This window comes from Rhinoderma darwinii, chromosome 8, assembly GCF_050947455.1.
Source record: "Rhinoderma darwinii isolate aRhiDar2 chromosome 8, aRhiDar2.hap1, whole genome shotgun sequence".
Lineage (NCBI taxonomy): Eukaryota > Metazoa > Chordata > Amphibia > Anura > Rhinodermatidae > Rhinoderma > Rhinoderma darwinii.
The window spans coordinates 26,282,067-26,297,488 of record NC_134694.1 but is presented as its reverse complement, the minus strand read 5'-3'; the positions used below and the strand labels follow the sequence as shown (position 1 = coordinate 26,297,488).

At 42.3% G+C, this 15,422-nt stretch overlaps 2 protein-coding genes across 2 annotated transcripts in view; both read left to right on the top strand.

Annotated features, from left to right (window-relative positions):
• Positions 1–15,422, top strand: part of RABGAP1 (RAB GTPase activating protein 1) — a 163,926-nt gene that overhangs the window by 78,281 nt on the left and 70,223 nt on the right. The window lies entirely within an intron of this gene.
• On the top strand, positions 6,646–9,085 carry GPR21 (G protein-coupled receptor 21). The gene is made up of 2 exons (XM_075834222.1): positions 6,646–6,722; positions 7,283–9,085. Exon 2 carries the CDS (start codon positions 7,371–7,373, stop codon positions 8,634–8,636), a length of 1,266 nt encoding a protein of 421 aa, XP_075690337.1. The 5' UTR covers positions 6,646–6,722; positions 7,283–7,370; the 3' UTR covers positions 8,637–9,085.

Genomic DNA, 15,422 nt, shown 5'->3' with positions numbered 1-15,422 from the left:
AGGAGGAGCGAAGGCGTCCGACTAATTTCTGCTTGGAAATAAAGTTAATGATGCGTCTGGTACCGTCTGGGGCCTGTCTCCCTTGAGTAAAGCCCACCTGGTCATTATGTATAACAGTAGGCAGTATACTTAAAAGGTGTTGGGCCAATATTTTTGCATAAAGTTTGTGTCACAATTTAGCAACGATATGGGCCAAAAGTTAGCCGGAAGAGTAGTAGGAGGCTTCCCCTGTTTAGGAATAGTTACAATGGCGGCTTGCTGCATCTTAGTGAGAAGATTGCCCCTGGACATTGCGACATTAAAAATACGAACTAGATAAGGAGCTAAAATAGACTCATTAAGTTGATAATATTCGGAGGAAAACGCAATGACTTTGGTCACTTCAGAAGGCAGAATAGGAGCATTTAGTTGGTCAAGTTGAAGAGGAGATATCTTAGGCAAATGGATCTGGTCTAGAAAACTCTCTATGGACTCCGAATTAGGATAAAGTTTGTAATAGAACAGGCTAAATTTATCTACAATATCTTGGGGATTCTAAATTTTAGGATCACCACCCTCCGCTAACAAAAATGGTATCTTTTATTTTTGCTATTTCTGTTTAATTCTTTTCGCCATAAATTTACTAGCTTTGTTATGCGAAGTGTAATAGGTCATACGAAGGGAGGTTAAATGTTTCTCATAGTCTGCTATTAAAAGTTCTCTCAACTCCTCTCTGAGTTTGGACAAAGCATCGTGTAAAGTGTCTGAAGGGAAGGTTTGTTGTTGGAACTCCAGGATCTTAATCTGGGCCAGAACGCTGTCAGTATCAGCATGTTTTTGTTTTTTATAATGAGAACTCTGTTGAATCATAAGGCCTCGCATCACCGCTTTGTGGGCATTCCACAATACAAAGAGGTCTATGTCAGGGGAGTCATTAAGATCAAAATATTCCTGTAATTGAGTGGAGATATGCACTTTATACCTGGAGTGGGCCATTAAGAAGGTATTATTACGCCAAGACCTGTAAGGTCGGGCCAGGGGTGAAAGCGCAACTTGTATGGAAATGGGGGCATGGTCTGACCAAGTGATCACCCCTATCTCCGCTTTAATAACCGACTGAAGTAACCATTTATCCACCAGGAATAAGTCTATCCTAGAGAAAGTGTGGTGACATGACAAATAAAAAGTGAATTCCCTGGACAAAACATTGTGGCATCTAAACACATCATAAACATCCTCCCTCTGAGCCCATGGTGATCGTGTAGGGAGAGATCTCCTACTAGTAGTGTCCAGAACCCTGTCTGGAATGATGTTGAAATCTCCACATAAAATGAGTTGGCCTTGTTGAATTTTGCAAATTTTCTGCATGATTTTGTTTAGGAATCGAATCCTGAGAAGCATTGGGAGCATATATATATTGACTAAGGTAAGTAAGGAATCGTTGATAGAACACACCAGAGCAAGAAATCTCCCCCTGACATGAACCAGAGAATCAATAAGTTTAAAATCAAGAGTGTTCCTAATCGCAACCAAGACCCCAGCTCTTTTACGGTCTGAATTTGCCATAAGGTAGGACACTTAGATTGCTGGAAATAAGTTTCCTGCAAACCCAGGGTATCCGCCCTAGAAGTCAAGGCCTCTTTCCAGGCAGGTGATCTTTTAAATGGAGTATTTAAGCCCTTGACATTAAGCGAGGCAATCTTAACTGACATAAACAAAAATACAGAGCCTCAGAGGAAAGCAAGCAATATGCATTATCGTCTCCATACTGACACCTTGGAAGATACAGGAAAATTTACACTTGGTGAAGCACATTAAGCAGAGAAAAAGGTAACAGTTGAACCATAGTAACAAACACCGGTATCGGGAATACAACATACCCTGATGACCGGGACAGTTCCAGCAGGATCCAGAAGAACTCAGCGATCCTGTAAAGAGCTCTGGGGACGAAAGTTCGACCGAATAAGACACGACCTCATGTATCACAAAAAGAAAGAAAAGTACCTTAGCGAGAATTAACTTTCTTCGATCAGTCTGGAGAAAGTCTTGTAGGTCCTTTGGGAAAGGATTTCATCGATGGGTCAGATAACGGAAGACCGAACTCTTTCATTAATTTGATTCCATCGGCAGGTTTAAGGAGGACATGTGTGCGGTCATATTTACGAATCATGAGCTTTGTAGGGAAACCCCATTTATATGGGAACTTATTGTTTCGAAGCAACAAGGTAACGGGGATGAAGTTCCTCCTAGCCTGTAACGTAGCTTGTGATAGATCCACGTAAAGATGGATACCTTCATATGGATCAGGCAACTTCTGAGCCCTCCGTGCTGCAAACATCAATGATTCTTTAACATGGAAGAAATGGATGCGGGAGATTACGTCACGTGGGATGTCTGCCGGCAAGACCTTTGGTTTAGGTAAGCGGTCAGCACGGTCGATAATCCAATCCTGAGGCTGAGAGTCAGGCAATAGAGTTTTAATCAAAGTTTGCAGATACAATGGGAGGTCAGTTGGTGAGACTGATTCAGGTATGCCCCGAAATTCAACCATGTTCAGTTTATTTCTGTCCTCCATATCCGCCATTTTGAATTTCATAGCTTCCATCTCCTCTTCCAAAGCATAATGTGCGTCCACCATATCATTATGAGCCTGAGTGAAGTCTCCCATCTTGTTTTCAACGTGGTCTACTCTGGAACCTAATTCCTCTATGGAGGTATGGAGTGTGGCAGTGATTTTTGCAAGATCATTTTGCAGGGAACCTCTAAGTGCCATTACAAGGCCTTTAATAAACATTTCTGAGGCCACCTGATCTGTGGTAGGGAGATTAGAGAGTGGGTCGCCTCCAAACGAGACTGAATCCGACTGTAAGTCCTCTATAGAAGAGAGTTTGGGTCTCTGTTTTGAAGGACTTCCAGCGAGGAAATCATCCCTAGAATCCTGATGATGCTCATCCTCTATGATAGTGTTGCAATCAGGTGCCGCATTGATAGTCGGGAGAAGGAGGCTCCCGTACGCCTCTTCCATCCAGAGAGGTAAGTTTTGGGCAGTCAGGGGCATGTGTGGACTCACCGAGAGAGGTGGAGGGGGAAACCGGCCCCGAGTCTCTGCCACTGGCACAGGAGTCGCTGGAGGAGTTGAAGCCGGCACCATCTTGGGTCCCGTCTTTCCGCATGCTGCGGGTGGAGACTAAGTCTGTAAGTCGTTTCGGACCGGACTTGTTACCCCTCTTTCGAGTCATCATCCTGACCACGTAACAAGGCAGTCGAAGAGGAGCAAATATAGACTCGCATGTATGCTTTTTTTCGAGTCGCTTTGAGGTCTCACGACGGAGCTCAGCAAGAAGCGTCCGCCACAGACCGCATCCAGGCCATGCCGACAACCATCGATTTCAATGGAAGGTCGGAGGTTTGAAACCGCTCAATGAAAGAGCATGCCGCCTGGAAAAAACAAAAAACGCCTCTGCCTCCCATTTTAATCATTGGGGGGCGATTTAGGTTGTTTCTTGGCGCTGATTCCGACACTGTTTCCGCATCAAAATCTGCACCAAAAAACGGCACATGAAAGAAAAAGGGTGTATTCACAAGTGCAGGTTTTTTTTAGTTTTTTTTTAATGCATATTTTGAAGACAAAACCAGGAAAGTATTCAAATAGGAGAAGTGGGATCTGTTCTTTACACTTTCTCTACCTTTACAATCCACAACTGGAATAAGCTTCAAAAACTGCATGAAAAACATTCTGAGCAAAACCTGATGGAAACCTGCACGTGTGAATACACTTTAAGACTGATCTCATTCAATATTAGATCAGGTGGTGTGCCCATGATGACAAGTGGCACCTGTCTTAGTAGGACATAATTGGCACAGATATTCCGCTACTGGATGGAAAAGGTTTCCCTTCACTGACAGCAGGTAGAGGTCTTAACATGTGAGAGAATAGAAATGGTATAGTAGAAAGTTTTTATACCTTGATTAAGCTATATTTACATAAACCAGAAAATTAAGTTGAATAATGGTAATTATACAATGGTCTGGTGATGTGATCGGTCAATTCAGTCTATTTTATAATGTTTTTATTACTGTTATTAGGAGACCAGATGTGAGCGCTACAATATTATATTGTTTCATGATATCCAGTACTGTAATTGAATCTATATGATATTGAGTAGTACTGACCTCTATCCTGCCATTAACACTCTTGTACTGCACATCAGCCCCATGTTTGTGGTATTAAAGGGAATAAGCATTTCTGTCAACCTGTCGCCAGCATTTCACCTATTAAACCAGCAATACCTGGCGGTAGTGGGTGAAAAATCATTTTAATGTAACCTATAATTATCTTCTAAGTCGGCTCTGTACCTTTAGTGTTCCTGTGCCATATGCCAATGAGCATGAGTCATATAGTCATATCTTCATTCCTCAAGCCTTTCCGAGTTAACCCCGCCTCCTTACTTTTGATTGACAGCTTCTTGCCTCCCCCTCCACACACAAAATCCCGCGCTTTTGCATCGATGCCCTTCCTGTTCTGGTGCGTGCGCCCAACGGGACACCATAGCGGCGCATGCGCAGTAACTACATTTGAAGCCCGGACGAAGCAGTGAAGGGTGTTGGACTATACACAATGGGCACATGCGTGCTATCTCAGACAAGATTTTGGCATTCAGGGCGGCCAGTTTTCGGCGGTGGGCGGGCATAAGAAGAGGAACGAACGAGATTACTGTATTATTACCATAAAAGGGGCAAAATGTTTGCAGACCGTTATTTACAGTCGCAGGAGGAGATTAGGAGAGGGGATAGTGGCAATGATCTTTTGATAGCAGTGGCCGGCGAGGGGCGAGTAGAGTTCAATAGGTAAAATGCTGGTGACAGGTTCTGACCAACCTCTCGGAAATCAGTTTGCACTTTCCATCTCTGTTTTCTAGTCTGCATATTGTATGGGTTTTCTGTGGCTTTCACCTGGTATTCTGATCTCCTTCCCCCGTTCATGGCACATTGGCTCCTGATATATTTGTGCGATCCTTAGTGCAGTGACATTGGATTGAGTGCTCCTTGTGGCAGCGATGTGAAGGAATAAATTATCCATGCAAGGTTGTCTTAATATTTCATTGCCAAATGTGTTGTTTTTTTTTACCCATTTCCTACATAAATAAACAATTTCATGTAATTGTAGACAATCCAGCAAACAATTTGCTTACTCTAACAACTAAAAACGTCATCTTTACTTCTATTGCATTTGTGCCCATGACATTAAAAGGGGTGCATGGCTCGTAACCAGACACGGCTCCAATAATGGTACTGTAACAAACCATTCACCTGTGCCACATGACCAGGACTGATTTTAATAATCCACTGGAAGTAAACAATGAATGTTATTCAATGACAGCAAGCAGAGATCTTCAAAACGGTGAGGAATTGATACTGAAAGCATATTGGAAAATGGTATAACTTTTTATTATACTTTTATTTGCTCGCACCAGAATACCTCTTTTAAATTGGCATTTTCTGGCAGTAATACACCAGTAGGGTACTCACATATTCAGTGGAGTTGTTGCTAAGTTTTCCGCAGCAAAATCTGCATTTGTGTTATGTTGGGATTTTGGTACTGTAATCCACTACAGCTTTTCCATATGCAAATCCACACAAAAGCCACAGCATTTGTGGCCTGGGTGCACGGGGTGGTGAACTCCTTTTTAAGTTGTCGTTTTCAGTCACGTTGCTAGAAATCCGTTTTTTCGTTATTTCTTAGTAATATCTGTTCCTGGGAAAGCTGTGTGAAGGTTATTTGCTGCCAATAGAGTTCCTACAGGGGTGGTTACCCAGCTTTCCTAGTGTCCTGAGTGGTATGTCTGTGGCCAGCGCTGCAGGTTTTATCTGCCTCTCATTGCTTTCAATGGGAAATCAGGCAGAAACCGCTGGAAGAAAGCCGCCTGGGGGGAAAAAAAAAAACGACTGCCTCTCATTAAAATCAAGGGAGTGCGATTTAGCCCGTTTTTACCACTGATTCCGACGAGGTTTCCGCGTCAAAATCCACGTAAAAAAATTCCATGAACTGACCCAAAAAATCCTGTGTGAACTACCCCTTACCCAAGTTTTACAGAATAGGACATCTCAAGGACCACATCATTATTATTATTATTGATTATAATAATCATTGTTTTCCTTATGTTTTGTATGTGTTCTTGCAGATAATTGAATAGTATAGAATTGATGTGTTCTTCCTTATAAATTAATTCGTACAGTTGGAGTACAAAAACAATATAAATTGCGCTGTTATCTGCGTCTTGCAGAGGATTCTTCATGCTTATGTGATGGATGTGATACTATTCCCTAATGCTGTTAAGTTTTGATGTCCCCCTTGTGCCTTACATGTCGGTATCCAGCCTGTACGTCTAAGCTCTGGTTGTGCCTTCTGACAATGACCTTCTCAAAGTCTATAATGTATTGTCGGCATAATCAGACTTGTCAGATCCGTGTTCTGATCATACGTGTAATGGTTCTGCATATCTGGAACCTATCCAGGATGGACGAGCTGCAGATGTGCTTCCCCTGTGCCTGCAGTCTCTGTGTCTGGGTACTGTAGTGCAGTCTGGGATCCTGGCTGATCTTGGCAATGCATGAGAGGGAGGAGGAGAGGAGGGTTTGCAGAGGACCACACTCACAAAGACATTTTCTCCATTCTGCAGCAAAGTGAGCTGCAGTCCTTCTGCGGGACTTCTACAGAGCCTGCGACTCCTGTGCATGATCAGGTAAATAATCCAGGGGATGATCTCAGATTTTTATTTCTCCAGTATTAAGGACATTGAATCGGTAGTCAGATCATTTCTGAATTTACATAGAACAGACTGGGACTTCTTTATACATGTGTTAGAAGTGACAGATATTGGATTAGTGTTGATTCTGCATTATAAGGCAGTATTAGGGCTGGCAGCATGTGTCCTATAGAACCAGGTGTCCTTTATTCTGTGTCCTAGAACAGGACTGCAGTGGATAACCTCGCAGGGCTCGTAGATGTCACTGGGAGAATGCAGAATTCACGCAACTGGCAAGCTCTATTTTTAATATCTTTATATTAATGCTATTTGTGCTGCTTGGAAGGGATAGACTGCAGATCTGCACACTATGGGAAGTGTCCGGTGTCCATAACTCTCCAGCTAATTGCCAGAATAGTACCGACGCTGAGGAATTTTTATTTATGTCTGTCTTCATTTTTATGAGGTTTAACTGTCAGCACAGGGATGCAAAAAGTGTAAAAGATGCCCCGATGGGCTGGAAACTGTACAAACGTTGTCCCATTCTCTCCTCTCAGCTGCTCTGATGTCTTGTGTGGAAGCGTAATGATGGAGTGGGATTGCCTCGGATAGAGGACAGGGAACCCACATGACCCCAGCTTCCTGATGACTGCACCTTTTTGTCCCAAGCTCCTTTCCCGAGCTTTTTCTCCTCTCTTTCTAACATGGCAGGAAATTGGCACGGCGTTGTTCTTCAGTGAAGTTAAAGGGAGTCCACATTGCAGGCGCAGCACAGCTGGAGTTCTAGCAAGAGAGACCGTGGATTGTGCTGAAGGACGGCAGAGACGCAGGCATGATTCTGATATCTTTGGAGATCTAAAAATGAACTCTTCCTTTGAAGGAACTAACAGCAGCAGCAGCAGTCCGTTTTGCCTTTTGGGTGTGGGATCTCATGAATCCATTCCTGTTTGCCTCTTGGAAGTGGGGATCATCATCTTTCTGACTGTTCTTATTATCTCCGGCAATTTAATAGTTATATTCGTCTTCCATTGTGCTCCCCTGCTGAACCATCATACTACAAGTTACTTCATCCAGACAATGGCCTATGCTGACCTTTTGGTTGGCGTCAGCTGCTTGGTACCCTCGTTCACTTTGCTACATCACACTGACCTGCTTCCAGAACATATAGTATGTAAAATATTTGGATATGTAGTGTCTGTCCTGAAGAGCGTCTCCATGACATCGTTGGCCTGTATCAGCATCGACCGGTACATTGCCATAACCAAACCGCTCACGTACAACACATTGGTCACCGCATGTCGGTTACGTTTTTGCATCCTTTTGCTCTGGATCTACTCGTGTGCCATCTTCCTGCCTTCATTTTTAGGATGGGGGAAACCGGGATACCATGGTGACGTATTTCAATCATGTGCCAATTCATGGCACACCAGTCCTTATTTCACTTCTTTTATTGTGGTGATGCTATATGCCCCAGCGGCTACGACTGTTTGTTTCACATACTTTAATATTTTCCGCATCTGTCAGCAGCACAACAAGGAGATAAATGACAGGCGCGTGCGTTTCAGCGCCACTGACAGTGAACCCGCCCAGGGACATCCAAGTCCGGAAAAACGTTACGCAACTGTCCTTTTCCGCATTACCAGTGTCTTCTACATTCTCTGGTTGCCCTACATCATCTATTTCCTCCTGGAGAGCTCCAAGGTCTATACCAACCAGACGGTCTCCTTTCTGACAACCTGGTTGGCCATCAGCAACAGTTTCTGCAACTGTGTCATCTACAGCATGTCCAACAGTGTTTTCCGGAAAGGTTTGAAGCGTCTTTCTGGGGCTGTCTGTGCTTCGTGTTCCAGACAAGGAGAAGGTCACAATGGTACTGCGCCTAAGAGACCCACGACTGACTGCAATCCTTAAATATCCCAACCAAAACCATTTCTACCCAGACTGTAAAGTGAAAAATGTTAGTACTTTAGCATTAGGAAATGTGTTCGCAGAGTTTTGGGTATAGGCCTCCATCAGGAGCGTTGGAACAGCATCAATTATGGCAGATTATAACTAGTGCTTTAGTCCCATTGTGGACCCAACTTGTATCTGCAATAAATTGTGTAATAATGTTACTGGAGCTTATGGCTCTTCTAGTTTGTGGTTTTCTGACTTGCTCCCACATGATCGCTGAAGATCCATCTCTAAGGATCTAATCGTGTTATGGTTTTGCCACTTTCCGTCTATTTAGTGAGTTCCACAATCTTGCGGATGCATTCACGCCTTTGGATTAATCTCCCACGAGTGGAAACGTTACCGGCGAGTGCTCTGTGTACTCTGTCTCTAAACAGCTCAAGGAGCCAAATATTTGGATTTCCACTCAAGCGTTGTTAACATAACGGATTATACTTATTGTATCGGGAAAATAAACTTATAGAGCGGTAGGAGCTCTTTAAACATACAGGACCGCTGTCTACTTAGGAACCCATCACACTGAGCCTGTCTGTTTTAATATATTTGCATTTTTATTTTGTTACATGCATAGGTAATTTGGTTCGAAACAAATTTAATGCAGTATTTTTCTAAGTGGAAAAAAATAATATATTATTGATATTTAAACTGTTGACCACTGGAATTTTTTTAAGTGTAATTTAAGGATGTTTTGCTTAATGTGTTTGTAATAGTCATATGTTAGGGCGGTCATATGAGATGTTTTCTACCCTTTAAAGTTTGTCTGGTACCTACGTTTTTTAGAGTCTATTTGTAGGCTGAACCAGTATATAACCTCTTCGTCTGCTAGGATTGAGCTACAACATTGCACCACTGCCTTAGGCCTCATGCACACGACCGTAGCCATGTGCACGGCCGTTATTTCCGGGTCGGCCGGCCACGGAGTGACAACCGCGAGCCGCCCGCAAATCGCGGGCTGTGCACATGGCCGCGGCCATTATTTTCAATGAGCCCGTTCTTTCTGCAGTCCGGGTTCCGGGAACATGCACGGACCGTGGAAACCACGGTCGTGGGCATGGCCCCATAGGAATGAATGGGGCCGCAATTCTCTCGTGGATTTTCGGGGGAATTGCGGCCGCAAAAGAACGTTCGTGTGCATGGGGCCTTATATGTATGAAGCCTGACTCCTTCATCGTGTAGGGTTTCCTAGTAGATTGAGGGGCTATATTCTCATAAATTAATATAGTACAGCCTTAAATAATATAATAAAGCCTTCATTGTATCTAGACGCCAGGAATGCTTTAAAAGGGACTAATGGCACACTGTGACTTATCAGCAATTGCTCCACTTCTTCCTGACCGTTGCATGTTGGAAGTAGTAGTCGGGCACAAGCTGGAAAGTCACAGCCTGCGCTTAGTCTTCTTATAAAACTTTTGCTTTGCAAGTTCTCCTGGCAACAAAACTGTTAAAGCTGTGATGTCCCATACTAAATGAATGTATTGTTGCAAAAAAAAAAATCTATATAGAAATAGTCTCTGAAGTATTTATTGAATCTTTGTTTTTTGAAACTTTCGATACTCAATGGATCTACAGTAATAAAAAATACACGTCAGATACACACCCAGCCTTTATTATTAGGAGCTGATCCAAGTATTTTAGTTTAGAGAAATGTAGAAAGTTACCATTTTTGTCCATCTCCCACAAATTCTCTGCCGTTCATCCATTTTCTTCGAGGGTAGAGTGCTGAAAAGAGGTCAACGGTCTGACTGTAGTAAGAGTCTTTTGTCTCTTAGACGAGGCACTTGCTTCTGTGGCCGTGTATCCAGGTTCCAAAGACCATTATGTCCAGGATTAAGGGCTCCTGCACCTCCGAGCGCGGCCGTGTGAAGCGGGCCTTAGGTGAATAGCCCGATTAAACCCACATTTAGAAAAATAAATAACAAAACTATATAGTTAATGCAGGGGACTTTTTAACATTGTTGACCCTGTCTGATTGTCACTCGGGATTGGGAATGCATTTTTAATTTCTTTATTTTAGGGCAGAATGGCTCATACCTTGTGGGTTATTTTTTAGCCCTCCTTTGGATCAATAGGGGATTACAAACGTCTAATATTTACCCTTCCCCCTGCCTTTCATCCATGTCACCTGGTTGAATTAGATGAACATGTGGTTTTTTTTAAAAAAATTACCAACTACAGCATGTAACACGTTTTGTATTATATATTTTTGAGAAAACCATGAGACAAATATTAAAAATCCACTAACCTTTTCCTTGAACAATGTTACTCCTGGCATGTGTCTCTGTAGTAACCCTAGACACACGAAAGTAATCTGGAAAAGGGCTATTTAGTTCCGTATAAGTAAAGTTAATTGAAACACTAGAAAATCTGGGGGTCGCTGCTGCTGCTGCTACTGCTGGTGTATATCCATCGTGTCCATAGATTAAGCACTGTATATGTGCATACCTCACCCTAGTGTGTGTGTGTGTGTGTGTGTGTATGTATGTATGTGTATATATATATCTATCAGAGACAAAATGATCCTCTCACAGGACCGTTCTCAAGCTAAAGTGGTATGTGCACAGTAGGGTTTTATACCCTTGAATAGCAATTGCATCATCAGTGGTAATCAATACAAAAACATCAAAAATCGTATCAATACTTGACTAATAAAACCTGTGCATCAATGTACAGGCATATTGCATACAGTGTTGGACCTATTGTGTCGTGTAACAGTGATAAAGACAGTGTAGTATATTTAATAAATCGAATATCCATATACATACATATTCACAATCTTATGGGTCCAACACTGTATGCAATATGCCTGTACATTGATGCATAGGTTTTACTAGTCAAGTATTAATACGATTTTTGATGTTTTTGTATTGATTACCACTGATGATGCAATTGCAATTCAAGGGTATAAAACCCTACATACCACTTTAGCTTGAGGAAGGTCCTGTGAGGGGACTGAAACGTAGCTTTTTTTTTTTTACATGGAACAATAAACCACCTTTTGTACTTGCAACCATTTCTTGGAGCGTTGCGATCATTTAGTCTTTGGTGTATCTACAGGACTATATGCTCGTGTAGCACCCGCTACTCTATCTCCTGAAGTGCTGCCTTTTTCTACCTCTACTACTGTATGTGTGTGTGTGTGTGTGTGTGTGTGTGTGTGTGTGTGTATATGTATGTGTATGTATGTATGTATGTATGTATATATATATATATACATACATACATACATACATACATACATACACACACACACACACACACACACACACACACACACACACACACACACACACACACCGTAATGTCCTGTTACTAACAGCCCCAGAGATTTGCTTGTTTTTTTTGTCTCTTGAAGACCACCACTGTGCACATGGACATCACAGAGGGGGTCCCACATTCAGGACCCCCCCACTATGAGTCATAATGTAAGCCTCACTGTAAAAGTTGCGCCCACTATGGCGGACTTGACTTGACCATGTATTACATGGATGACTATTAATTTAAATAGCCGTCATTAAAGGGTAACTAAACGTTCAACAAACTTCTGACATGTCATAGTGACACGTCAGAAGTTTTGATTGGTGGGGGTCCGAGCACTGAGGCCCCCTCCAATCGCTAAAATTAAGCGACAGAAGCGCTCGTGTGAACGCTGAGCAGCTTCGTTTCTGTTCGGCTTTTTCCGGAAAACCGATGTAGCGGTGTACAGGCTGATAGACTTTCTATGGAGTCCGTACACCGCTACATCGATTTCCGGAAAAAGTTGAACAGAAAAGAAGCGGCTCAGCGCTCACACAAGCGCTTTTACCGCTTCGTTTAACCTTTACAACCAGTTTTTTAAATGACTTCAATGGATCTAAAATAAAAAATTAAACAATCAAATAGTCTTGATTAAAAATCTCCCACCGTTTGGTGTCCGTAGCTACTGTGCAAATCTGCATGTATCCATGGTTACAGAACACACACAAGTAAACCCCATGTGTAGTCTGATCCCGAAGTCGTTCTCCATTATATTTGTTCCCTAATTCCAGTAACCTACCAAATGTTTATTAGCAAGAAATAGGGGACAGGTGAAATCACAGACTACCTAAGTCTGTAACATGTCACATATGTCTTCATAGGAGCTGTATTTGCAAAATGGTAGTAGATTTTTTATTCAGGACTATTTGCAAAGTTGCTTAAAAGGGGTTGTCCTGTTCCAGCAAACTAGCTTTATTTTTTGGGGAATTAAAAGTTAGACATTTTTTCCATATACTTTCTGTATGAACTTCTCAACATTCATTGTTTTACTTTCAGTGAATAAAATTCTGTCCATGGTCATGTGATGGACACACAGGTGCTGAGATCGTTAGACGACACAGCTCTGATACACATACTGTAACGAGCCGTGTACCTGTGTGTCCATCACATGACCATGGACAGCATTTTATTGAACAATGAATGTTCCTACTGAATAACAACAAGCAGAGATCTTGAAAACCTTGAGGAAAGGATACAGAATTAAATTAGAACAATGTATAACTTTACACATTTCCAATGAATGAGCAATAAAACGCTGTCAAATCTATACATTTTTCCTGATTCATACAATTTCGGTTGGTCATGAGATTGTATTGTTCCCATATTTTAGATTCTATTCGTAGGCTCATAACTGGACCCGTTGATGTTGTTCTTGCGTCTGTAGCCAGTGAGAGGAAAAACTTTTCTCTGACGTCATATTTATTTTTTGCTTCTTGTTTGTTGTGGGATTTTTATTCATCATTGTTTTTGGAAACGACACCATATATTTGACTTACCCATTAATGTCTGGGATTTTCTGTGTGTATTGGAATAAAGGGTTTGGTATGATTCAGATGAGTAATTACGGACCCATACATTTCTATTGCCCACGGACACCTTCCCGTATATTTACGGGAAGGTGTCCATGCCGTAGAAAGGCTCCGCAAAAGATAGGACATGTCCTATTTTATTCTTTTTACGGACCGTGCTCCCATACTTTATACGGAAGCATGGCCCGCAAATGCTGGTAGCTGTCAGCGGCCGGCCGTGCCCGTAATCACGGACTGTGATTACAGACACGGACGTGTGCATGGGGCCTAAGGCTATGTTCACACGGGGTATTTTGCCGAGTTTTTTGACGCGGAAACCGCGTCTCAAAACTCGGCAGACACGGCCCGAGAACGCCTCCCATTGATTTCAATGGGAGGCGTCGGCGTCTTTTTCCCGTGAGCAGTAAAACTGCCTCGCGGGAAAAAGAAGCGACATGCCCTATCTTCGGGCGCTTCCGCCTCTGACCTCCCATTGACTTCAATGGGAGGCAGGAGAAAGCGTATTTCTCGCTGTTTTATGCCCGCGGCGCTCAATGGCCGCGGGCGAAAAACGGTGCGATAATCGCCGCGAAAATCGGCGTGCAGGGAGAGGAATATCTGCCTCAAAGTTCCAAACGGAATTTTGAGGCAGATATTCCTCCCCCAAAATACTCCGTGTGAACATAGCCTTAGAATGCAGTCCGTTTATTTTTCTCATGCAGTCAACACAAATTTACGTTGACTCTTTCATGGCAGTGAACGTGCCAGTATTTTGAACAGCTTCAGTAGCAATTATATATCTTATTTATTACTTGTTTTCATGGCTAGGGCTACTTTGTAATTCATTGTACGAATATAATCGGACTTATATCAATATAAAGTATGTTTTACTGCTTAGGGACACTATTTTGACCTTAAGGACACAGACAAATTTTCCAAATTTGACATGTTCCTTTATGTGGTAATAACTTTGGACTGCTTTTACTTATCCAAGTGATTCTGAGATATATTTTTTTTTTCGTGACATATTGTACTTTGTTAGTGATACATTTTGGTCAGTAATGTTTTACGTTTACTAAAAAATCCAAAATTTGCAATTTTCAATATTTGAATTTCTCTGCTTTTAAGACGTACACAAAATAGTTAATAGTTAACATTTACCATATGTCTACTTTGTTGGCATCATTTTTATTTTTTTAAGATGTTACAAGGCTTATAGCTTTAGCAGCAATTTTTCATGATTTTAGGGACCACTTCAGTTCTGAAGTGACTTCTAGGGGCTTATATAATAGAAACCCCCATAAATGACCCATTTCAGAAACTGCACCCCTCACATTATTCAAAACTGTGTTTACAAACTTTGTTAACTCTTTAGTTGTTCCACAGGAATTAAAGAGGCTCTGTCACCAGATTTTCAAACCCCTATCTCCTATTGCAGCAGATCGGCGCTGCAATGTAGATAACAGTAACGTTTTTTTTTTTTTCAAAAACGAGCATTTTTGGGCAAGTTATAAGCATTTTTATATTTATGCAAATGAGCCTTTCTTAAGTACAACTGGGCGTGTTTATAGTTATGTCCAAGTGGGCGTGTATTGTGTGTGTACATCTGGGCGTTTTTACTTGTTTTACTAGCTGGGCGTTGTGAATAGAAGTGTATGATGCTGACGAATCAGCATCATCCACTTCTCTTCGTTAACACCCAGCTTCTGGCAGTGCACAGACACACAGCGTGTCCTCGCGAGATCACGCTGTGACGTCAGTTCCTGCCCCAGGTCCTGCATCGTGTCGGACGAGCGAGGACACATCGGCACCAGGTGACAGAGGCTACAGTTGATTCTGCAGCAGCATCAGCGTTTGCAGGTAAGTCGATGTAGCCTCTGAAAATCTGGTGACAGAGCCTCTTTAAGTGACCATAAACTGCTGTATGGGCACACGGCGGGGC